Source organism: Bufo bufo, chromosome 3 (assembly GCF_905171765.1).
Source record: "Bufo bufo chromosome 3, aBufBuf1.1, whole genome shotgun sequence".
Taxonomy (NCBI): Eukaryota; Metazoa; Chordata; class Amphibia; order Anura; family Bufonidae; genus Bufo; species Bufo bufo.
Window position 1 is genome coordinate 630331511 of NC_053391.1, and position 26620 is coordinate 630358130.

The 26620-nt window shown below is 43.5% G+C and overlaps 1 protein-coding gene across 1 annotated transcript in view; it reads right to left on the reverse strand.

Annotated features, from left to right (window-relative positions):
* B3GLCT (beta 3-glucosyltransferase) overlaps nucleotides 1–26620 on the reverse strand; it is a 587625-nt gene that overhangs the window by 54727 nt on the left and 506278 nt on the right. The window contains exon 10 of the mRNA XM_040426156.1: nucleotides 3050–3119. Within this exon, the coding sequence (XP_040282090.1) occupies nucleotides 3050–3119 (70 nt within the window). The remainder of the gene's footprint in view (nucleotides 1–3049; nucleotides 3120–26620) is intronic.

Below are 26620 nucleotides of genomic sequence, written 5' to 3' on the forward strand. Positions count from 1 at the left end.
CTGGTGGCTTCCTCTGTTGCTCGGCGCTGTATCGCATTGGCGCCTGCCCAAACCAACCAATAGCAAAGCTCCTTACTGTAAGGAGCTTTGCTATTGGTCATTTCAGGCACAGGCAGCATCGCTGCACTGCCCGTGCCATTCACAGCGTGCCCTGCAAGGTATATTGGTACGCCTTAGACTTTTTCCAGGGAGTAATATGGCCTGAACAGGCGTCAATGACGCTTGAACAGGCGTTATTGCGACCTCTGACCACAAAGGAGCTATTAGACAACCAATTAAGGTGTTTTACCAGTGAAATGGCCATGTTGATTGGTTGGATCTGAGTCTGAGGCATTGTATATTGAGTCCCGTTTTAAGTTATGGTGGCCTAGAAAAGACCATTGTAAGTTGAAAACATTGAGGGATCACTGTATATAGATTAATATGATTTGGAGGATATCTAGTAAAATGTAGCGTAAATAGTGACAGGACTCCTGACAGAAGGATTTCCTTAAGAGTCCTAATTACCCCACCTACACAAGATGGTTGACAGCTCTCCCTGCATAAGTGTGTGTACAGCTAAAACAGGGCAAAGTGCTGCTGACAATGAGGAATGCATGAAAAATACAACCGTCTAACATAAAGGCAAAGTTTGCTTGTTTATCAGCACATTTACACATGCCAATTATCAGCAACAAGTGTCCATACAAACGTTTGTTCCAAATAATTAGCCTAATCCTCAGCCTGTGTAAAAGGACAGAAATCTTATAAACCTATATATCAGAGAGCTCAGCTCTCTCCCTCTATTCTGGTCTCAGAAATCATCTGACCGGCTTGCTTTAAATTTACAAAGTGTAGATTTGAGTAAAAAATACAAGCTATTTTGAAGGAACATTAATTGCTACATTACCTTTTGATTTGCCATATTGACTATATATATATATATATATATATATATATACATATACATATATATACATATACATAGGTAAAACTCGAAAAATTTGAATATCGTGCAAAGTTCATTTATTTCAGTAAGGCAACTAAAAAGGTGAAACTAACATATGAGACTCCTTACATGCAAAGTGAGATATTTCAAGCCTTTATTTGTTATAATTTCGATGATTATGGCTTACAGTTTATGAAACCCCAAAGTCACAATTTCAGGTACCCTTTGCTGAGGGGGTATGGAATAATTAGCTGACTAGAGTGTGACACTTTGAGCCTAGAATAATGAACCTTTTTAACAAAATTCTAATTGTAAGCTGCATTAATGCAACTCATTTTAAGTTACATTACTGAAATCAATGAACTTTTGCACGATATTCTAATTTTTCGAGTTTCACCTGTATATTATATATATACACTGCTCAAAAAAATAATGGGCACACAAAAATAACACATCCTAGATCTGAATTAATTAAATATTCTTCTGAAATACTTTGTTCTTTACATAGTTGAATGTGCTGACAACAAAATCACACAAAAATTAATTTAAAATTAATTTAACTTTGATGTAATGTCTTAAAACAAGTCAAATGAGGCTCAGTTGTGTGTGTGGCCTCCAGGTGCCTGTATGACCTCCCTACAACGCCTGTGCATGCTCCTGATGAGGTGGCGGACGGTCTCCTGAGGGATCTCCTCCCAGACCTGGACTAAAGCATCTGCCAACTCCTGGACAGTCTGTGGTGCAACGTGACGTTGGTGGATAGAGCAAGACATGATGTCCCAGATGTGCTCAATTGGATTCAGGTCTGGGGAACGGGCGGGCCAGTCCATAGCATCAATGCCTTCGTCTTGCAGGAACTGCTGACACACTACAGCCACATGAGGTCTAGCATTGTCTTGCATTAGGAGGAACCCAGGGTCAACCGCACCAGCATACGGTCTCACAAGGGGTCTGAGGATCTCATCTCGGTACCTAATGGCAGTCAGGCTACCTCTGGCGAGCACATGGAGGGCTGTGCGGCCCTCCAAAGAAATGCCACCCCACACCATTACTGACCCAATGCCAAACCGGTCATGCTGGAGGATGTTGCAGGCAGCAGAACGTTCTCCACGGCGTCTCCAGACTCTGTCACGTCTGTCACATGTGCTCAGTGTGAACCTGCTTTCATCTGTGAAGAGCACAGGGCGCCAGTGGCAAATTTGCCAATCTTGGTGTTCTCTGGCAAATGCCAAACGTCCTGCACGGTGTTGGGCTGTAAGCACAACCCCCACCTGTGGACGTCGGGCCCTCATATCACCCTCATGGAGTCTGTTTATGACCGTTTGAGCAGACACATGCACATTTGTGGCCTGCTGGAGGTCATTTTGCAGGGCTCTGGCAGTGCTCCTCCTGTTCCTCCTTGCACAAAGGCGGAGGTAGCGGTCCTGCTGCTGGGTTGTTGCCCTCCTACGGCCTCCTCCACGTCTCCTGATGTACTGGCCTGTCTCCTGGTAGCGCCTTCATGCTCTGGACACTACGCTGACAGACACAGCAAACCTTCTTGCCACAGCTCGCATTGATGTGCCATCCTGGATAAGCTGCACTACCTGAGCCACTTGTGTGGGTTGTAGACTCCGTCTCATGCTACCACTAGAGTGAAAGCACCGCCAGCATTCAAAAGTGACCAAAACATCAGCCAGGAAGCATAGGAACTGAGAAGTAGTCTGTGGTTACCACCTGCAGAACCACTCCTTTATTGGGGGTGTCTTGCTAATTGCCTATAATTTCCACCTGTTGTCTATCCCATTTGCACAACAGCATGTGGAATTGATTGTCACTCAGTGTTGCTTCCTAAGTGGACAGTTTGATTTCACAGAAGTGTGATTGACTTGGAGTTACAATGTGTTGTTTAAGTGTTCCCTTTATTTTTTTGAGCAGTGTATATATATATATACACACATGACTGCACAGAATTATTGTTACTGTTATTGTACTGTTATTTCTACTTTCATTTTTACAATCTGTTATTTCTCCTCAAGGCAAAACATAGGCCAAGAACAAACCACTCTGTTTCTTCAGCAATCATAACATGTATCCTCTCAATTTACCCAGTAATGTACTATATCAGATGAGAAAACATACTTCTGTCTTTGTGAAACTTTTTGCATGTTTTCACAGCCACAAATATCTCCTCAATCTTCGCTGGTTTGCCCTAAAAAAAATAAAAAATAAAAATATAATAATAATATAATAATTATACAAAGTTAAAAGGAATCTTAAGTGAATTATGTTTCAGAATGCTAATGTTAAAAATAAATAAAAACATATTAAAGGGGTAAAAAGTATTAAACGGTAAAAAGTCATATTATGAGATTCTATTACAAAAGGTGGTCAATTTTGCATCTGAAGTAAAATAAAAATGTTAAAACCCATCATTTAGCCAAAGATTTCTGACAGAATCTGCAACAGAGGCTCCAAAATGAGATGTCAACCCAAGTGTGAATGAGCCCTTATCCTGCTCTAGTCACTGCTGGTTTGCACCCAGTGTTTACAGAGTTGTGCAACCCAATATGGGTGGGGCTGCAGTATAAATTAATGACAGCCCCAAGGGTTGCCATAGGTTAAGACACTTTGATGGCATGTCCTACTGAACTACAGTATGGCAGAAGAGCTCTACAATCTGGATTATTTTTAATTACCTTTCATCTTAAACAGAATTTGTGACCCAGAGCATAACGCTGGGTGGGTCACTTTCATGAATAAATATGTATTAATCCGTAGAGGACCCACGCCATACATGTACGGCGCAGATGTCCGTGACTTAAGGACCAGCGCCGTACATGTACGGCGATGTGAACAGGCGGGTGCAGGAGATGCCCCTGCCCGATCCGCGGCAGAGGTCCGGAAGTCACTGATAGCCGGACCCCTGCTGCATGCGCCAGCATAGGTGAAATCACAGATGCCGGCGTATTAACTCTTGATGTCCTGCGGTGACGGGGACCTGATGGCATGGAAGGCAGCACAATGCCTTCCGTAGGCATCGGGGCTGCCTTCTGGGGGAGAGCCTGCGAGATCCAGCCCCCTGGATCTCACAGGCAGGAAACTGTATGTGTAATACACACTGTATTACATATACAGCCAATGCATTCCAATACAGAAGTATTGGAATGCATTGTAAAGGGGATCAGACCCCCAAAAGTTTAAGTCCCAGAGTGGGACAAAAATCTAAGTAAACAAAAAAGTGAAAAAAAAAAGTTTTCCCCCCAAAAAAGTTAAGTTTTAATATCCTTTTGCCAAAATAAAGGGATTTTTTTTATAAAAAGCAGGAGGAAAAAAGAAAAGTACACATATTAGGTATTGCCGCGTCCGTATAGACCGGCTCTATAAAACTAACACATGACCTAACCTCTCAGGTTAACAGCGTCAAAAAAATTAAATAAAAACTATTTTTTGGTCACCTTACATCACTAAATTTGCAACACCAAGCGATCAAAAAGGCGTATACCCCCAAAAATAGTACCAATCTAACAGTCACCTCATCCTGCAAAAAATGAGCCCCTACCAAAAAAAATCTGTTATCGTGTAAAACTTAAGTAAATAAAAAAAGTATATGTATTAGGTATTGCCGCATCCGTAACAACCTGCTCTAAAAAAAATACCACATGATCTAACCCCTCAGGTGACCACAGTAAAAAAATAAAAACGGTGTAAAAAAAACATTTTTTAGTCACCTTACATCACAAAAAGTGTAATAGCAAGCGATCAAAAACTCATATGCATCCCAAAATAGTGCCAATCAAACCGTCCTTTCATCCCGCAAAAATCATACCCTAAGGCCCCTTTCACACGGGAGAGTATTCCACGCGGGTGCAATGCGGGAGGTGAACGCATTGCACCCGCACTGAATCCTGACCCATTCATTTCTATGGGGCTGTGCACACGAGCGGTGATTTTCACGCATCACTTGTGCGTTGCGTGAAAATCGCAGCATGCTTCTCTTTGTGCGTTTTTCACGTAACGCAGGCCCCATAGAAATGAATGGGGTTGCGTGAAAATCGCAAGCATCCGCAAGCAAGTGCGGATGAGGTGCGATTTTCACCACGGTTGCTAGGTGACGATCAGGATGGGGACGCGATCATTATTATTTCCCCTTATAACATGGTTATAAGGGAAAATAATAGCATTCTGAATACAGAATGCATAGTACAATAGGGCTGGAGGGGTTAAAAAATAAATAAAATAATAATTTAACTCACCTTAATCCACTTGTTCGCGCAGCCGGCATCTCTTCTGTCTGCATCTGTGCTGTGAGCAATAGGACCTTTGATGACATCACTGCATTCATCACATGATCCATCACCATGGTGATGGATCATGTGATGAGCGTAGTGACGTCATCAAAGGTCCAATTGCTCACAGCACAGATGAAGAAAGAAGAGATGCCGGCTGCGCGAACAAGTGGATTAAGGTGAGTTTAATTATTTTTATTTTTTTTTAACCCCTCCAGCCCTATTTTACTATGCATTCTGTATTCAGAATGCTATTATTTTCCCTTATAACCATGTTATAAGGGAAAATAATACAATCTACAGAACACCGATCCCAAGCCCGAACTTCCCGCCTCTTATCCGGGCAAGAAAATATGACGCCCGTGTGAAAAACGCCTAACTAAGACAATCACCCACAAACTGAAAAAACTATGGCTCTCAGAATATGGAGACACTAAAACATGATTTTTTTTGTTTCAAAGGTGAAAAATTACATAAATAAAAAAGTAGACATATTAGGTATCGCCGTGTCCGTAATAACCTGCTCTATAAAAATATCACATGACCTAAACCCTCAGATGAATACAATAAAATAAAAACAGTGTAAAAAAAGCAATTTTTTGTCACCTTACATTACAAAAATAATGTAATAGCAAGCGATCAAAAAGTCATATGCACTCTATAATAGTACCAATCAAACCGTCAACTCATCCCAAAAAAAATTTGCCCCTACACAAGACAGTCGCCCAAAAAAATAAATAAAACTACGGCTTTGAGAATGTGGAGACACTATAAAATATTTTTTTTTCCAAAAATGAAATCATTGTATAAAACTCACATAAATAAAAAAAAGTATACATATTAGGTATCGCCGCATCCGTGACAACCTGGTCTATAAAAATACCACATGATCTAACCTGTCAGATGAATGTTGTACATAACAAAAAATAAAAACTGTGCCAAAACAGCTATTTCTTGTTACCTTGCCTTACAAAAAGTGTAATATAGAGCAACCAAAAATCATATGTACCCTAATATAGTACCAACAAAACTGCCACCTTATCCCGTAGTTTTCAAAATAGAATCACTTTTTGGGAATTTCTACTTTAGGGGTGCATCAGGGGAGCTTCAAATGGGACATGGTGTCAAAAAACCAGTCCAGCAAAATCTGCCTTCCACAAACCGTATGGCATTCCTTTCCTTCTGCACCCTGCCGTGTGCCCGTACAGCGGTTTATGACCATATATGGGGTGTTTTTGTAAACCACAGAATCAGAGCCATAAATATTGAGTTTGGTTTGGCTGTTAACCCTCGCTTTGGAACTGGAAAAAAATTATTAAAATGGAAAATCTGCCAAAAAAGTGAAAACATTAAATTGTATCTCTATTTTCCATTAATTCTTGTGGAACACCTAAAGGTTTGACAAAGTTTGTAAAATCGGTTTTGAACACCTTGAGGGGTGCAGTTCCTAGAATGGGGTCATTTTTTTGGAGTTTCTACTCTAGGGGTGCATCAAGGGGGCTTCAAATGGGACATGGTGTCAAATAAACAGTCCAGCAAAATCTGCCTTCCAAAAAACGTATGGTATTCCTTTCCTTCTGCGCCCTGCCGTGTGCCCATACAGCGGTTTACGACTACATATGGGGTGTTTCTGTAAACGACAGAATCAGAGCCATAAATATTGAGTTTGGTTTGGCTGTTAACCCTTGCTTTGTAACTGGAAAAAAATTATTAAAATGGAAAATCTGCCCAAAAAGTGAAATTTTTAAATTGTATCTCTATTTTCCATTAATTAAGGGTTAAAGTTAGCAAAATCAGTTTTGAATACCTTGAGGGGTGTAGTTTCTAGAATGCGGTCATCTTTGTGTGGTTTCTATTAAGTAAGCCTCACAAAGTGACTTCAGATCTGAATTGGTCCTTTAAAAGTGGGTTTTTAAAAATTTCTGAAAAATTTCAAGATTTGCTTCTAAACTTCTAAGCCTTGTAACATCCCTAAAAAATAAAATGTCATTCCCAAAATTATTCAAACATGAAGTAGACATATGGGGAATGTAAAGTAATAACTATTTTTGTAGGTATAACTATGTATTATAGAAATAGAGAAATTGGAACTTGGAAGTTTGCTAAATTTTTAAATGTTTGGCAAATGTGGTATTTTTTTATAAATAAAAATGAATTTTTTTTACTCCATTTTACCAGTGTCATGAAGAACAATATGTGACAAAAAAAAATATCTCAGAATGGCTTGAATAAGTCAAAGCGTTTTAAAGTTATTAGGGATGTCCCGATACCATTTTTTTAAGACTGAGTACGAGTACCGATACTTTTATTTAAGTACTCACCGATACCAATTACCGATACTAATTTTAACAATAAAATACACACACATGTATTTTCTGACCACTGACCAACCAAAAGGCCCAAAAACAGAACTATAACATTCCAAGGAGACATTATACTGTATGGGGGCCACAAAGAGACGTTATACTGTATGGGGGCAGCCACAAGGAGACGTTATACTGTATGGGGGCAGCCACAAGGAGACGTTATACTGTATGGGGCAGCCACAAGGAGACGTTATACTGTATGGGGGCCACAAAGAGACGTTATACTGTATGGGGGCAGCCACAAGGAGACGTTATACTGTATGGGGGCAGCCACAAGGAGACGTTACACTGTATGGGGGCAGCCACAAGGAGACGTTATACTGTATGGGGGCAGCCACAAGGAGACGTTACACTGTATGGGGGCAGCCACAAGGAGACGTTACACTGTATGGGGGCAGCCACAAGGAGACGTTACACTGTATGGGGGAAGCCACAAGGAGACGTTACACTGTATGGGGCAGCCACAAGGAGACGTTACACTGTATGGGGCAGCCACAAGGAGACGTTACACTGTATGGGGGCAGCCACAAGGAGACGTTACACTGTATGGGGGCAGCCACAAGGAGACGTTACACTGTATGGGGGCAGCCACAAGGAGACGTTACACTGTATGGGGGCAGCCACAAGGAGACGTTACACTGTATGGGGGCAGCCACAAGGAGACGTTACACTGTATGGGGGCAGCCACAAGGAGACGTTATACTGTATGGGGGGCAGCCACAAGGAGACGTTATACTGTATGGGGGGCAGCCACAAGGAGACGTTATACTGTATGGGGGGGCAGCCACAAGGAGACGTTATACTGTATGGGGGGCAGCCACAAGGAGACGTTATACTGTATGGGGGGCAGCCACAAGAAGACGTTATACTGTATGGGGGCAGCCACAAGGAGACGTTATACTGTATGGGGGCAGCCACAAGGAGACGTTATACTGTATGGGGGCAGCCACAAGGAGACATTATACTGTATGGGGGCAGCCACAAGGAGCCGTTATACTGTATGGGGCGGCCACAAGGAGACGTTATACTGTATGGGGGCAGCCACAAGGAGACGTTATACTGTATGGGGGGGGCCACAAGGAGACGTTATACTGTATGGGAGCAGCCACAAGGAGACGTTATACTGTATGGGGGCAGCCACAAGGAGACGTTATACTGTATGGGGGCAGCCACAAGGAGACGTTATACTGTATGGGGGCAGCCACAAGGAGCCGTTACACTGTATGGGGGCAGCCACAAGGAGACGTTACACTGTATGGGGGCAGCCACAAGGAGACGTTACACTGTATGGGGGCAGCCACAAGGAGACGTTACACTGTATGGGGGCAGCCACAAGGAGACGTTACACTGTATGGGGGCAGCCACAAGGAGACGTTATACTGTATGGGGCGGCCACAAGGAGACGTTATACTGTATGGGGGCAGCCACAAGGAGACGTTATACTGTATGGGGGGGGGCCACAAGGAGACGTTATACTGTATGGGAGCAGCCACAAGGAGACGTTATACTGTATGGGGGCAGCCACAAGGAGACGTTATACTGTATGGGGGCAGCCACAAGGAGACGTTATACTGTATGGGGGCAGCCACAAGGAGCCGTTATACTGTATGGGGCGGCCACAAGGAGCCGTTATACTGTATGGGGGCAGCCACAAGGAGACGTTATACTGTATGGGGGCAGCCATAAGGAGACGTTATACTGTATGGGGGCCACAAGGAGACGTTATACTGTATGGGGGGCAGCCACAAGGAGACGTTATACTGTATGGGGGCAGCCACAAGGAGCCGTTATACTGTATGGGGGCAGCCACAAGGAGACGTTATACTGTATGGGGGGCAGCCACAAGGAGACGTTATACTGTATGGGGGCAGCCACAAGGAGACGTTATACTGTATGGGGGCCACAAGGAGATGTTATACTGTATGGGGGCAGCCACAAGGAGACGTTATACTGTATGGGGGCAGCCACAAGGAGACATTATACTGTATGGGGGGCAGTCACAAGGAGACGTTATACTGTATGGGGGGCAGCCACAAGGAGACGTTATACTGTATGGGGGCAGCTACAAGGAGACATTACACTGTATGGGGGGCAGCTACAAGGAGACGTTATACTGTATGGGGGCAGTCACAAGGAGACGTTATACTGTATGGGGGGCAGCCACAAGAAGACGTTATACTGTATGGGGGCAGCCACAAGAAGACGTTATACTGTATGGGGGGCAGCCACAAGGAGACGCTACTGTAAGGAGTCAGGACAACAATTTTTGAAGCCCTTCCCTCCTCAGTATAATAGTCTTGTGGCCATCATACAGTAATGTATATTTCTTCTTGCCCTAATGCCTGCTTTTAGAGATCAATGTGCAGCTTGCAGGCAGGAAGGGAGGGACCAGGGCCAAAGAAGACATACACTATCACCTTAAGAGGGACTCGCTCCTGGCAAACACAGCTCTGCTGCAGTGAATGCAGTGGAGCAGACTGTGATGTAATTATAGTTATTATAGGGACTCAGAGAATCGTCTGAGAGTTTATTAGTTAAAACGAATCGAATGAGTCAGAGACTGTCACCCCAGACTTCCTGCTCTGCTACATGCACCCTGTACACACACAGCTCAGCTACATGCTATACTAATAATGCCCCCCCCCCCCATGTATAGCTTGGAAGAAAGAAGAGACAGAGGGGATATGATAGAAACTTTTAAATACATAAAGGGAATCAACTCGGTAAAGGAAGAGAGAATATTTAAAAGAAGAAAAACTACCACAAGAGGACACAGTTTTAAATTAGAGGGGCAAAGGTTTAAAAGTAATATCAGGAAGTATTACTTTACTGAGAGAGTAGTGGCTGCATGGAATAGCCTTCCTGCAGAAGTGGTACTGTAGCTGCAAATACAGTGAAGGGGTTTAAGCATGCATGGGATAGGCATAAGGCCATCCTTCATATAAGATAGGGCCGGGGGCTATCCATAGTATTCAGTATATTGGGCAGACTAGACGGGCCAAATGGTTCTTATCTGCCGACACATTCTATGTTTCTATGTTTCCCCCGGACGGACTTACAGGGAGCCGCAGAGCAGGAAGCCTGGCAGGGACTCGGTGACACGGTCTGTGACTCATTCGATTCTTTTAACTAATAAACTCTCAGACGATTCTCTGAGTCCCTGCACTACGCTCCCTGTGCTGTGAGTCAGTGCTGGTTGCCTCTGATTGGTTGGAGGGCGGGGAGGGGCGGGCCTAGCTTCCACTGTAGGCTCCTATTACACTGCCTGCTGCTGCCTCTGAAGCTGTATCAGCTGTGCGAGATGCAGGGGCCGCGGACGGACACAGACACATAGAAGCGGCGCACAGGTATCGGCAGTGGTATCGGGGACATTTGCACGAGTACATGTACTCGTGCAAATGCCCGGTATCGGTCCCGATACCGATACTGGTATCGGGACATCCCTAAAAGTTATCACCACAAAGTGACACTGGTCAGATTTGCAAAAAATGGCCTGGTCCTGAAGGTGAAAATGAGCCCGGTCCTTAAGGCGTTAAGGTGAAAAATGGTAGGGTCCTGAAGGGGTTAAGCATACTTGTGCTGTGCTCCAGTCATCGCAACTGTTATTTATTTGCTGGCTGCAGCGGTGACATTCCATACACACAAGTCACAGCTGAAGACAATCATCGGCCTCAGCAGTGACTTCCCGTGTAGTGCTGAGGCCGGTGACTGGCTGCACAGCAACATGTGCACACAGAATGTCGCAGCCAATAAAATGACGTCAGCAGCAAGAAGAAACAGTGCACAGAGTGAAGAAGCAGGGGATGAACGGCAAAAGTACAACCACAATTCCCCAAAAAGTGGGACGCTGTGTAAACTGTAAGTAAATGTAAATAAATAAAACAGTATGCAATGATTTGCAAATCTCATAGACCCATAATTTATTCACTATAGATCACAGAACAGATACATATCAGATGTTGAATGCGAGATATTAAGAGTTGAGCGAACCCGAACTACAAAGTTCGGGTTCGTACTGAACTTTGCAACTTTGGGTACCCGGACCCGGACTTTTTCACAGAAGTTCGGGTTCGGCGTTTGGGTGATTTTATTATTTTCCGTTATAACATGGTTATAACGGAAAATAATAGCATTCTTAAAACAGAATGCTGAATAAAATGTCTATTGAGGGGTTAAAAATGAAACTTACCTCATCCATTTGATCGCGCAGCCGGTATCTTCTTTTCTTCAGGACCTGCGGTGACATCACCGCGCTCACCACGTGGTGAGTGCGGTGACATCACCGCAGGTCCTTCTGAATGAAGATAGAAGGACCTTCTATCTTCATTTAGCAGGACCTGCGGTGACATCACCGTGCTCACGACGTGGTGAGCGCGTTGACGTCGCCGCAAGTCCTTTTGCAGGTCTTGAAGAAAATAAGATACCGGCTGCGTGATCAAGTGGATGAGGTGAGGTTTTATTATTTTTTTTTTAACCCCTCAATATACATTTTATTTAGCATTCTGTTTTAAGAATGCTATTATTTTCTGCTATAACCATGTTAATAAAGTGAAAATAATAAAGTGAAATTTGGGTCCCCATTTACTTAACTTGGGTCCTTGTTCAGGGCCGAACCCGGCGAACCCGAACTTCCACGGGTTAGCTCAACCCTAGAGATATTACATCATTTCATTAAAAAAATTAACTAATTTAGAACATGATGGCAGCAACGCATCTCAAAAAAGTAGGCAAGTCACATGTTGCGCATGACTTTCATTAAAGTTAATAGAGTAAAAGTTGCATTGCGACACCATTAGATCAAATGTCGCTTGACTTTTTTGATGTGTGACACTAGCCGTACCGTAAATCACAAGACTGGGAATAAAAAGAGCAAAAAGAATGTGGAGACACTATAAAATATTTTTTTTTTTTTAAATGAAATCATTGTGTAAAACTTACATAAAAAAAAAAAAAAAGGATTACGGCATTACATTAAAAACAGGCATGATTCTGTACTGGAAATCACTGCACAGGCTCAGAAACACTTCCAGAAATCATTCTCTATAAACACAGTTTGCTGTGCAATCAACAAATGCAAGTTGAAGCTGTTTCATGTAAAGAAGAAGCCATGTGTCAACAATCCATTACACTTCATCCCATGACATCAATCTTTCTGTACTACAGAACAACGGTAATTGTCTGCCTACTGTCTCTAACATCATATCCTCTCTCCATCTGAAACCGAATCTTTCAAAAACAGAACTACTTGTAGTAATAGGGGATGTCTAAAACGTAATCAGCATGGTCTCATGTTGCAGCAAGACCCCATCAAAATTGCCACAACGCGGGGATGATCGAATCAGTTCTATTCCATTGGACCTCAAACAGTCTGGATTTCCATTATGTTCAAGGAGAACATGTTTAGCGATTGGGATATCTCTCTTTTTTCTAATGTCCCCCAGATGTTCATCCACTGTCCGCCGTAGCTCTCGCAGGGTTTTCCCCACATATTCTTTAGTGTAACTACATGTCATTTTGTACTCCTTTTGATTTGCAGCTGATAAAATGAAGGATTTTATATTCTCTCCCTGTCATCTGGCTAGTACATTTTTTCCCCTGTCATCATGAACCTACAGCCACCACAACTGTAGCCTCCTTGGACTTTCTAACCAAGCGGTGCCCCTCGGTGGTGATTTGTAGGGCTGTGTACCAGCCTATCATGGAGGCTGCGACCCTTCCTATATGTAATAAGGGGGTGGTCATTGTTGAAATCCTTTAGATCAGGATCTAATGTTAATAGATCCCAATTTTTAGAGATGATTTTTCGCACCTCATCTACTACTCTGTCATAGGTGATGATAAGGCAGGTAGCAGTTCTATCAGAGTCCCTAGTCCAAGGTGTCTAAAGCTTGTCCCTGCAGGACAACGGTTCACGGACCCATTCAAGTCAATGGGTCCGTAAAAAATCACGGATGCACACAAGATAGTCAACCGCGTCCGTGATCCATGTCCGTTTTTCCTATCATTTTCAATGCAAACTTGACTTTTTTTTTTTTTTTCACTTTTCATGTCCGTGGATCCTCCAAAAATCAAGGAAGACCCACGGAAGAAAAAACGGTCACAGATCACGGAACAACGGAAATCCTTTTTGCGGACTGCAAAAAAAAACGGTCGTGTGCATGAGGCCTAAGTCAAACTTTATTCCGAAAGTCTTAGACATCTGGATTTAGGGACTTATACTTTAGTATATATGGGCCCCGCCTCCTCTTAACTCTCTGATGCTCTTTGATTTGTCTTGCCTTCTGATAATAGGCTAAGAATTCATAAGAATTCATTCTGAATAATGATTAGTGTCACCTTATCCCCAATACAGGAATATTACTTCAGAAGGTATCCCTTCATATGGTCAAATGGATACAGGGGTTTGTCCTATCTACATGTATGGGTCATAATTAATCATCCCTTCATCATTCCACAATAACCTAATTTGCCTAATTGCTTATTATGGCTGTGTTGGGATCGGCTGATCAGAAAGCCTAAATGTATCAAATGTTATACAACCCTTATGTGTGTTAGCACCAGCATCGATAATTTGTGCAGTGTTATCAGTCTGCACTCGCTTGACCCAGGGGATGTCAAATGTCCCCTAGCAGCACGCATCTTGATTGTGAGTGGGCAATGGCATTGTCATGACGCTGTCGTGATGCTTGATATAGAATGTGCTATCATGTGACGAAGTTCTCCGCATCATGTGACAACGTCCATATGCACATTGGGGTGGGACCGTTCAACGTTTGAACAGGGGAGCGCGTTCATACTTAACCCCTTAAGGACTCAGCCCTATTTCACCTTAAGGACCAGGCCATTTTTTGCAAATCTGACCAGTGTCACTTTAAGTGCTGATAACTTTAAAACGCTTTGACTTATCCAGGCCATTCTGAGATTGTTTTTTCGTCACATATTGTACTTCACGATACTGGTAAAATGAAGTAAAAATCTTTTTTATTTATAAAAGAATACAAAATTTACCAAAAATTTGTAAAAAATTTCTAATTTCCAAGTTTCAATTTCTCTACTTCTATAATACATAGTAATACCTCCAAAAATAGTTATTACTTTACATTCCCCATATATCTACTTCATGTTTGGATCATTTTGGGAATGATATTTTATTTTTTGGGGATGTTACAAGGCTTAGAAGTTTAGAAGCAAATCTTGAAATTTTTCAGACATTTTCAAAAACCCAATTTTTAGGGACCAGTTCAGGTCTGAAGTCACTTTGCGAGGCTTACATAATAGAAACCACCCAAAAATGACCCTATTCTAGAAACTACACCGCTCAAGGTATTCAAAACTGATTTTACAAACTTTGTTAACCCTTTAGGTGTTCCACAAGAATTAATGGAAAATAGAGATACAATTTCAAAATTTCACTTTTTTGGCAGATTTTCCATTTAATAATTTTTTTTCCAGTTACAAAGCAAGGGTTAACAGCCAAACCAAACTCAATATTTATGGCCCTGATTCTGTAGTTTACAGAAACACCCAATATGTGGTCGTAAACCACTGTACGGGCACACGGTAGGGTGCAGAAGGAAAGGATTGCCATATGGTTTTTGGAAAGCAGGTTTTGCTGGACTGGTTTTTTTGACACCATGTCCCATTTGAAGCCCCCCTAGAGTAGAAACTCCATAAAAGTGAGCCCATCTAAGATACTACACCCCTCAAGGTATTCAAAACTGATTTTTACAAACGTCGTTAACCCTTTAGGTGTTCCACAAGAGTTATTGGCAAATGGAGATGAAATTTCAGAATTTAAATTTTTTGGCAAATTTTCCATTTGAATACATTTTTCCCAGTAACAAAGCAAGGGTTAACAGCCAAACAAAACTCAATATTTATGACCCTGATTCTGTAGTTTACAGAAACACCCCATATGTGGTCGTAAACAGCTGTACGGGCACACGGCAGGGCGCAGAAGGAAAGGAATGCCATACGGTTTTTGGAAGGCAGATTTTGCTGGACTGTTTTTGTTGACACCATGTCCCATTTAAAGCCCCCCTGATGCACCCCTAGAGTAGAAACTCCAAAAAAGTGGCCCCATTTTAGAAACTACGGGATAGGGTGGCAGTATTGTTGGTACTAGTTTAGGGTACATATGATTTTTGGTTGCTCTATATTACACTTTTTGTGAGGCAAGATAACAAGAAATAGCTGTTTTGGCACCGTTTTAATTTTTTGTTATTTACAACATTCATCTGACAGGTTAGATCATGTGATATTTTTATAGACCAGGTTGTCACGGATGCGGCGATACCTAATATGTATACTTTTTTTTTTATTTATGTAAGTTTTACACAATGATTTCATTTTTGAAGCAAAAAAAATCATGTTTTAGTGTTTCCATAGTCTGAGAGCCATAATTTTTTCAGTTTTTGGGCGATTATCTTGGGTAGGGTATGATTTTTGCGGGATGAGATGACGGTTTTATTGGCACTATTTTGGGGTGCAGGTGACTTTTTGATAGCTTGCTATTATACTTTTTGTGACGTAAAGTGACAAAAAATGGTTTATTTAGCACAGTTTTTATTTTAAATTTTTTACGGTGTTCATCTGAGGGGTTAGGTCATGTGATATTTTTATAGAGCCGGTCGATACGGACGCGGCGATACCTAATATCTATACTTTTTATTTATCTATGTAACTTTTACACAATAATATAATTTTTGAAACAAAAAAATAATCATGTTTTAGTGTCTTCATATTCTGAGAGCCATAGTTTTTTCAGTTTTTGGGCGATTATCTTAGGTAGGGTCTAATTTTTTGCGGGATGAGATGACGGTTTGATTGGCACTATTTTGGGGTGCTATTACACTTTTTATGATGTAAGGTGACAAAAAATGGTTTATTTAGCACAGTTTTTATTTTTTTACGGTGTTCATCTGAGAGGTTAGGTCATGTGATATTTTTATAGAGCCAGTCGATACGAACGCGGCAATACCAAATATGTATACTTTTTATTTATTTATGTAAGTTTTACACAATAACAGCTTTTAAAAAAAAAAAAAAAAGATGTTTTAGTGTCTCCATATTCTGAGCCATATTTCTTTTTTATTTTTTGGGCGATTGTCTCAGGTAGGGGCTCATTTTTTGTGGGATGAGGTGACTGTTAGATTGGTACTATTTTGGTGGGAAAACGCCTTTTTGATCGCTTGCTGTTGTACTTTTTGTGATGTAAGGTGACAAAAAAAATGGTTTATTAGCACAGTTTATATTTTTTATTGTGTTCATCTGAGGGGTTAGGTCATGTGATATTTTTATAGAGCCGGTCGATACGGACGCGGCGATACCTAATATGTATACATTTCCCCCCCCCCTATAGTTTACCAATTTTTTTTAACCTTATTTGGGGAAAATGACGTTTTTGTTTATTTTTACTTGAAACTAAATTTTTGGGGGGGAAAACTTTATTTTTTCAACTTTTTTTTTCACTTTATTTTTTTGTCCCACTTTGGGACTTGAACTTTTGGGGGTATATTCCTTTACAATGCATTCTAATACTTCTGTATTGGAATGCATTGGCTGTATGAGTAATACTGTGTGTATTACTCATACAGCTTCCGGGGCCTGTGAGATCCAGGGGGCTGGATCTCACAGGCTCTTCACCGGAAGGCAGAGCAGATGCCTCAGGAAGGCATCGGCTGCCTTCCATGCCATCGGGTCCCCCCCACAGCCCCATGGGGACCCGATGGCACCACCGCCGCACCAGGTAAAAGCCGCAAACCGCAGGTCTGAATTTACCTGTGGTTTGCGGCAATCGCCGACATGGGGGGGTCACGGGTCTCGGCGCATTTAGCCGAGGTGCCTGCTCAATGATTTGAGCAGGCACCGTGTTCCGATCACCACCCGCCGGGCGGCGGTGATAGGAACACCACATGACGTACCGGTACGTCATGTGTCCTTAAGGACTCGGGAACCATACCGTACCGGTACGTCATGTGTCCGTAAGGGGTTAAACAGTGTGCTGCCTGCACTATCCCTTTATACTTAAAGGGGTTCTCCAGTTTTTTTTAAACTGATGATCTATCCTCTGGATAGATCATCAGCATCTGTCCAGCGGGGGTCCGACACCTGGGATCCCTGCTGATCAGCGGTTTGAGAAGGCAGCGGCGCTGGCAGTAGCGCCGCGGCCTTCTCGCTGTTTACCGCAGGCCCAGTGATGTCACAACTAGCATCACTGGCCTGAGCGGGGCTAAGGTCCATTCAAGTGAACAGAGCTTAGCCATGCCCAGGCCATTGATACTAGTCGTGACGTCACTGGGCCAGCGGTAAACAGCTAGAAGGCCACGGCGCTACTGCCAGTGCCGCTGCCTTCTTAAACAGCTGATCGGCAGGGGTCCCGGGCCCCTGCCGATCAGATGCTGATGATCTATCCAGAGGATGGATCATCACACTGGCTTCCAGAGTCGACAGTCCACTGACTGTGGCTCTTGTTGATTTGATTGAAGTGGATCCTGGATCTCTTTATCCCTAGCCTCTCGTTTTCTATACCCATTTTTGTTTCCTACCCCCTATCCTTACTCCACTGAGGAGTTAATCAGTATTGAGACAAACATGGCAAGTTGGGCAGAAATAGGGCTGCCTAGGAGGAATAGGTCCAATATAAAAGGGCAAGGTTTCAGACGGAGGTGCTCTGTGGATAGGTCTCTTAGTTTTGATAGTCTCCTTCGCCCTTTTGCAAGGGCTATGTCAGGAACAGATAGGCCACCGTCCACAGGGGACCCAGCCTAAATAACTGGAGAAGAAATTACCTTGACTGCTCTGACTTACTGGATATTCTGTTATATTATCACTGGAACTTAATCTTTAGCAACACAAGATCCAGGATACAACCAAAGTATACAGCATCAGAAAAACTACACTGATGGCAGTAACACCAGGTATCCTCTACTGACAAGGTAATGCCTCTTGGTAAAAGACTTTTTGTGTTCAGTCCAGCACACACTGTATATCAGGTGCCAAGAAGTGACTAGTAGCAGCCTTTATTTTTTCATTTTAAAGCAATTCATTTAAAAGTTACATTTTAGATATCCCCTATTACTGTATATTCACTTAACTCTCCCCTCTCCAATACACTCAGAATGCAGCAGCCAGGCTCATCTATCTGTTTAACCCCTACACCCATGCCTTCTGACTCTCACCCACAAAGCTCTCCACAGCACTGCACCCATCTCTGTCTACTACCCTACCTGTGCTCTACTGTCTGCAAATGATTTACGACTAACATCCACCATAATCTGAATCTCTCATTTCTGTTCTCCAAGATTTCAGTAGACCTTCACCTGTTCTCTGGAATGACCTACCCCAAGAAATTAAGTTAATTCTCAACGTTCACATATTTAGGCGCTCCCTAAAAACATATCTCTTTAGGGTGGCCTAACACATGTCCTAATCTAAGTCTTCTCCATTTCCGCTCCCAACCCCATCCTTCAGAGCCTGATCCACCATCCAACTGTATCCACCACACCCAATGCACTCAGAAGCACTACATATATGACTTGCTCATGCAGCTCTATACCTACTCCCGTATGTTGTTAAGGGTCCATTCACACGTCCGTATGTGTTTTGCGGATCCGCAAATGGCACACCCCATGCACTCAGAAGCACTACATATATGACTTGCTCATGCAGCTTTATACCTACTCCCATATGTTGTTAAGAGTCCATTCACACGTTCGTATGTGTTTTGCGGATCCGCAAAACACGGACACTGGCAATGTGCGTTCAGCATTTTGCGGACGACACATCGCCGGAACTCTCATAGAAAATGCCTTTTCTTGTCCGTAATTGTGGACAAGAATAAGAGATGTTCTATTTTTTTGCGGAACGGAAGTGCGGATCCGCAAATGTGGATGCGGACAGCACATTCCGGCCCCATTAAAAATGAATGGGTCCGCACCAGTTCCGCAAAATTGCGGAACGGATGCAGACCCATTTTGCGGACGTGTGAATGGACCCTAAGATTGTACAAAACAAGCACTTTTATCTGAGTACAATGAGAGTACACCCTTTAAGGCTAAGCATGCACTGTGCCCCCTGTGCTACAGATACCACAGGTTGAGAGCCTAGGCTCTAGAAGACCATTTTTCACAGCAATTTGGGATATTGTTGCCTTTAGTAATAAGGTAATGATCATGACTAAGCACGTTTGTGAAACGCGTTGGAAGAGTGAGGGCTCCTCATGCAGACAGTTCGCCTTTCTTAGCCGTTTGCTTTTTTTCATCTGGGCACTTTATATACCTTTATTTGGAATAGGTACTTGTGTTCAATAGAGTTTCTGTTCGTTTTAAGCACTTTGCACTTTCTTATACGTGACTTTTTCAATCTCTGCCAACTGGGTTTATTGTTACCAGTATACTATTTTTTGTGCCCTCTCCTGTCTGATCATATTACCTGGCTCTACACTAATGCAATGTCTGCCTTGGGTATGTCCCTCAAGTGAATCTTGTTCATCTATCTTGTGTGGATTTCTCCAATTTTAATTTTGACATTTTAATTCATAATTAATAAAGGATATATATTTTTAGTCATCTTCTTGCCTTTATTTCTGGGCTTTAGCACTGCAGTTGTTTGTAGGTTTTGTATGTATATTGTGGTGTGCCCTGATTATTAGGTCTATTTTTGATAGGTTATGCTTTAGTAATAAGAACCTACTGAGCTTCTGGCAATCGCATGAAGTAAAAAAGGAACTATGTGTCAACCTAGTATATGTTTCCTTTTCACTAGTCTACAGTACATACTAAAAAGTTATTTTCTGTAAAAGGAAAATTTTATGTTAGATAATAAAATTATGTCCTTACAATTCAAGTAGTTTTGTTACAAGAAAACAGTTTGTGAGGGAACTCAATCTGGCTCATAACACAGCGCAACAATTATTTTGCTACTGAGATTTATACTAAAATGAGCGCACTGATTCCAAATATGAACTTGGAATTTGCCTGACACGTCTAGATTTTAACCCCTTAAGGACCCTGGGATTTTCCATTTTTGCGTTATGCATACCATGTAGTAGGAAGCGGGAAAAAAAATTCCAAATGGGGTAGAATTAGGAAAAATTGCAATTCTGATAAAGGTTTTTATTTATGATTTTTACACTGTACACTATGCAGTACATGTTACATGTTATCTTCCTTCTGCAGGTCAGTACAGTTACAGCGATACCACACTTGAATAATTTTTCTTGTGTTTTATTACTGATTTTTTTTTTTAAACCTTTGAGGAAAACAACATTTTTATTTCTAACCATATTCTGACCCCTATAACTTTTTGTAGTTAAAGTGTGAAAGCGCATTTTTTGTGGGACAATCTGTTCTTTTCAGTGATACCAATTTGAAGTGTGTGCGGCTTTTTTTAATCACTTTTTATTTAAAAAATTAATGGGTAGTTGAAGTGACAAAAAAATGGCAAATTGGCTGTTTTTATGTTTTTCCCCGTTACGCCATTTGCTGTATGCCATTAATATTGTTATATTTTAATAGTATGGGCATTTGTGCAAGCGGTGATGCCCATGATGTTTATTTTCTTTATTGTTTAAGTATTTTTATTTTAAAGCGAACCTTTCACCTCATTTTCACCTTATAAACCAGCAACAGTACCTTATAGATTATCTTGAGTGTGTTGTTATGCATGTTAGTGCCGCTTTCCTGGGCTCTTTATACTTCAAAAAATCGTCTTATAATCTTCACATTCTGTGCTCCAACAGTCATGCAAACAGTCAAGGGGGTAGCCCTTCCATCTCCTCTGGCCGTACCGCCCCTGCCCTAACCCCTCCTCTATGCTCCTAACTGACAGCCGGCTCAGTCGCCGGGACTGCGCTTCTGAAACCTGCGCATGCGCCGTCCTTCTGATTCGCCGCGCAATCCCGTCTTTCTTGCTGACAAAAGCGCGATCATGTAAGAGAATCGCGCATGCGCCTTATGCGATGCCGGCCTGTCTGCTCTCCTGTCTGCTCTCCCTCCCGTGTGCGCGCTCCACTATTGTCAGCAAGAAAGACGGGATCGCGCGGCGAATCAGGAGGACGGCGCATGCGCAGGTTTCAGAAGCGCCGTCCCGGCGACTGAGCCGGCTGTCAGTTAGGAGCATAGAGGAGGGGTTAGGGCAGGGGCGGTACGGCCAGAGGAGATGGAAGGGCTACCCCCTTGACTGTTTGCATGACTGTTGGAGCACAGAATGTGAAGATTATAAGACGATTTTTTGAAGTATAAAGAGCCCAGGAAAGCGGCACTAACATGCATAACAACACACTCAAGATAATCTATAAGGTACTGTTGCTGGTTTATAAGGTGAAAATGAGGTGAAAGGTTCGCTTTAAGGAAAGGGAGGTGATTTTAACTTTTTTTTTTTGTTGTATATTTGCAAAAACTTTTTTTTTAAGTCACCTTGGGTGACAATAACAGGCAATCATTAGAGTGCCTATTGCGTTCATTAATGTCTATATAGACACAACTGAACACTTTATTTGCACTATACCAATACAATGCTGCCACCTAGTGGCCTGTATTGGTATAGTCATCTAATAGGCACCGAAGCCTGCTTGAGGCTTCAGCCTATTAGATCGATGCAACAGGTTCCCCGATCTCAGCTGGGGAACGCTGTTACCGGAGTGGAAGTGTGCGATTCCGCTTCCGGACTGCGCAGATGCCGTGGTCACATTTGACCACGGCATCTGAAAGTGCAAAATATATGCGATCAGCCTTATGGCTGATCACTAGTGATGATTGAGCACCAAAGTGCTCGGGTGTTTTGGCCGAACAGATCGGGATGCTCGGGTGCTCTACCAAGCAACCGAGTATAATGGAAGTCAATGGGAGAACCTGAGCATTAAACCAGGCACCCCCTGCTCTGAAGAGGGGAGGGTGCCTGGTTCATAGAAAAAGGTCAGAAATTGATGGAAACACCACCAAAATGGTTCGGGAACAGCATGGGGAGGATGTCTTGATGCATCTTGGACTCACAGGTCGCTACTGGGAACCATGTTGTCCGAGTAGTACGCCACTTTTACAGACTGACAATAATACGTAAAAAAACAAAAACTGTATATTTACTCGTATATAAAGTGCAAGTGCTGCCAAAAATTACAAGGAAGAGGTATTCCGATACAACCTGTATATCACATAATGGAGGGCCCTTATTCACATTGTGGTACAATAGTTCAGGTAGTGGGACTCCTACACTCATAAAGCCTATGCACTAAGGGAAAGGGCTGCCAAAAAATACAAGGAAATGGCACTCCAATACACCGTTTGTTACACATAAATGAGGGCATCATAAACACCCTTGAAAAATTATGATTGATTGCCTGCTAGTGACCCTCAGAAACATTTGGAGCAAGGGCCTGCTGATCTGACCATCTAAAACATTAGGGGCGCGGGCCTGCTGCCGCATTGGTGACTCTAGATAACCTCTGGCCTCCACAATGTTCACCCAGTGTGCAGTCAGGGAAATGTAGCGTCCCTGACCAAATGCACTTGTCTATGTGTCCGTGGTTAAGTGGACCTTCCCAGTAACTGCGTTGGTCAGGGCACGTGTGACATTTCAGGACACATGTTGGTGTAAGGCGGGCACGGCACACCTCAAAAAATAGTGGCGGCTGGGGACAGAGTACCGCGGGACGGACGCTGACATCAGGCTGCGGAAGGCCTCAGTGTCCACAAGCCTAAATGGCAACATTTCCAGGGCCAGTAATTTTGAAAGGTGCGCATTTAGTGCTATGGCCTGTGAGTGGGTGGCTGGGTATTTGTGCCAAATTGTGTTCAAATGCCTGGGGTAATGACATTTGGACACTGCGCTGGGACAGGGAAGTGGATGTGGTCACTGATGGTGCTTGCGAAGGTCCTGGTGCAGAGCAGGAGGCATCCTCGCCTGCGCCTTCGACAGGCGATTGGCCAACACGTACCATAGGGGAAGAGGAGGCAGTGGTGTGACTCGCAGACACATATTGTAGACCCAGGTGTTCGTCCCACCTATTACGGTGCTTGGATGCCATGTAGCGGATCATGCTAGTGGTGGTGAGGTTGCTAGTGTTCACGCCCCGACTCATTTTGGTGTGGCACAGGTTGCAAACTACTATTATTTTGTCGTCCAAACTTTCCTCAAAAAAGCTCCATACTACAGAACACTTAACCCTTGGCAAGGGAGATTTATGCAAGGGGGTGCTCCGTGGAACAGTTGTGGGCCTGTTTGGTGCAGCCTGCCTTCTCCCTTTTGCCACCCCACTGCCTCTTGCAGCCTGTTGCGGTGCTGCAGATCCTTCCCCCTCTGTACTGCTGTCCTCGCTCGGCTTTCCACCTTCCCAGGTTGGGTCAGTGACCTCATCGTCCACCACCTCCTCACTCTGATCATCCACTTGATTTGTTGACCTAACCACAACCTCAGTGATTGACAACTGTGCCTCATCCTCTTCATCAACCTCTTGAGACAGTAATTGCGGTTGACTCATTGGCAACTGTGTCTCATCATCATCCACCTCATTAAACACTAATTGCCGTTCCCCACCGTCATGTTCTTGTGGCTGTGGATGCTCAAGAGGTTGGGAATCAGGGCAAAAGATCTCATGTCCCTCTTCAAGCGTGCGTGGCGAGAGAGCCAAATCAAGTAATGGCGATGAAAAGAGCTCCTCGGAATTTCCGAGTGTGGGATAACTTGTTTGGCCAGACTCTCCATAGTGGGAGGAAGGAGGATCAGGGAGAGGATTCTGTTGACCAGACTCTTGGCTACTGAGACTGGACTTTGTGGAAGACTGGGTGGTGCTTAACCAACTGGATGCATTATCTGCTGCAATCCAACCGACCACCTGGTCGCACTGGACTGACTTCAAAAGTTTTGTCCTGCGACGCCCTGCAGACTGGGAAATGAAGCTAGGTATCGTAGATGATTATTTTTCTTGTGCTCTGGCAGCAGGCACAGTTTAAACGTGCGTGAACCATCAGCATCACGGCCACTTCCCCGTCCCTTACTGCTCGCCTTGCGCATATATTCTCCAATCTCTGGCCCTGACACACAGAAGGTATTGGACAGATGTCTCTAGTCACTGCAGACACCCTCTATAGAAACATTATTGAAAATGATGGAAAAAATATATTAATTTTCAGTTATATTTCTCCAATCTCTGGCCCTGACACACAGAAGGTATTGGACAGATGTCACTAGTCACTGCAGACACACTGTATAGAAAAAGTATTGAAAATGCTGGAAAAATTTTTTTGTACTGTAGCTAAAAAATACTGCCAGGTCATATTGGTGTTTGACCGTGGAGCGGTTGCCGTGCAGATTGGTTGCCAGGGGCAACGTGTAGTTTGTGGTGTGCACTTCCCCTTTAAGGTGTGCCTCCCTGCTGTTTGGTGAGCAAGGGGTTAATCTTCTGGCTAGTGGGGATTAAGGTGTTTCCTGGGTGTGGCCGCAAGCTTGATATAAACCTGTGGCTTGCTGGCTGGGTGCAGTTGTACTACACCCTTGCTTGGTGTTGGATCTTTGCTCCTTGCCTGGGTGATTCTGCCCAGTCCTTGAGGGCCCCTTTATGGAACATAAATTGTCCTCCCTTTTGTATCCTCCGTGTACCTTTACCCTCACTTGTTGTATGTGTTGTGTGGGTTTATGTTCTGGGTATGTAGCGTTTTGTTGGTCGTTACATGTCTGGGCTGTTGTTGGTGTTGGTCCCTGCATGTATGCTATACGTTACCCCATATGTTGATACCTCCGAAAGGGGGCTGGTTTCCCGGAGGGGTTAATCATATGTCTGGATGCAGTGCTGCCTGGGGCTGCCATGCACCTTGCTGTATGGGGCCCAGGCAGTATCAGGTATGCTAGATTCCTGTGTGTGTGTGTGTGTTGTCTGTATGGTGTCCTGTTTGGTGTGTGGGCACCTGTACTTATGCTTGGGTTCCAGTCGTGGTGGCAGCGGCAGGTGAGTTTTCCGATGTTCTTACCTGCCAATCCAGATGCTGTATATGGTAATTTCCCTTCCACCTGTTACTAGGCAGCTGGAGACTCTGGTTCGTCTGAGTCCCTGGGGAACCGGTTGTCTCCTATTCTTGACCCCTATGCCAGGGACCGCCAGGGTCAGCAGGATCCAGGTTCCAGTGCATGAGCTCTCCCACCTCATGCGGTCAGGAGATCAGGGTCAGGATTAGGGGCGGCTGTAGGTTGTGGCCTGCTCCCTTCATTGTTGTCTGGCCTAGTACCAGAGCCTACTATACGGTGGGGCGTTTCCCCCACTCCCCACCTTGACAGACAGCCTGCCACCACAAACAATAGTCCTTAAAAGAACTTTTGGGTCTTTGAAACGTTTTCTACTGAATTGATTGCGATCAGACTCCCTACACCCTCTGTCCCTTCCGGAGTGCAGCACTCCCTGACTACAAATGAGCCGAACATGAGTCATCAGGTGCTATATAGCACCCGATGATTTGTTCCGGCCAGCCAATCACTGTAATGCCAGTAGACAACATGGCTACTGGCATTACAGTGAGGGCAGTACTTACCTGCACGTTTACCGGCTGCGAAGCAGCCGCGAAACAAGCGGGAAGGAGACTCGAGCATGTACCGCCATGTGCCGAGCATAGGGATGCTCGAGCCGAACAGCAGTTCGGCCGAGCACGCTCGCTCGACACTACTGATCACATACATGTGCTGGGGGTCTCTGCTTTTTAAAATAGCAGTAACCCGGCAGCTATGTTTGGGTACCGGTTTCCGCCGTGCATGTACGGCGGAGGTCCTTAAAGGGTTAAGTTATACATGCAAAGCCTATTCAGTTATAATATTAATACATTATATTGGATATATTTTAATGGACATGTCCAGACCTGTTTGCACGCACTCAAGCTGATGTCAGCAATGAGTATATAAGGCAAGCTGGACAGATTTTGATAAAGTGATCTGTTAGAGTATCAGTTTTGAAACTTAAGATGGATGTGTTACGGAAATGTGTTAATGATCCAGACAGTTTCTGCTACATATGTGGCAAATACACTACTTATGATCAGTACAGAACTTCCTTGGGAACAGACTAGCTGCAAACTATG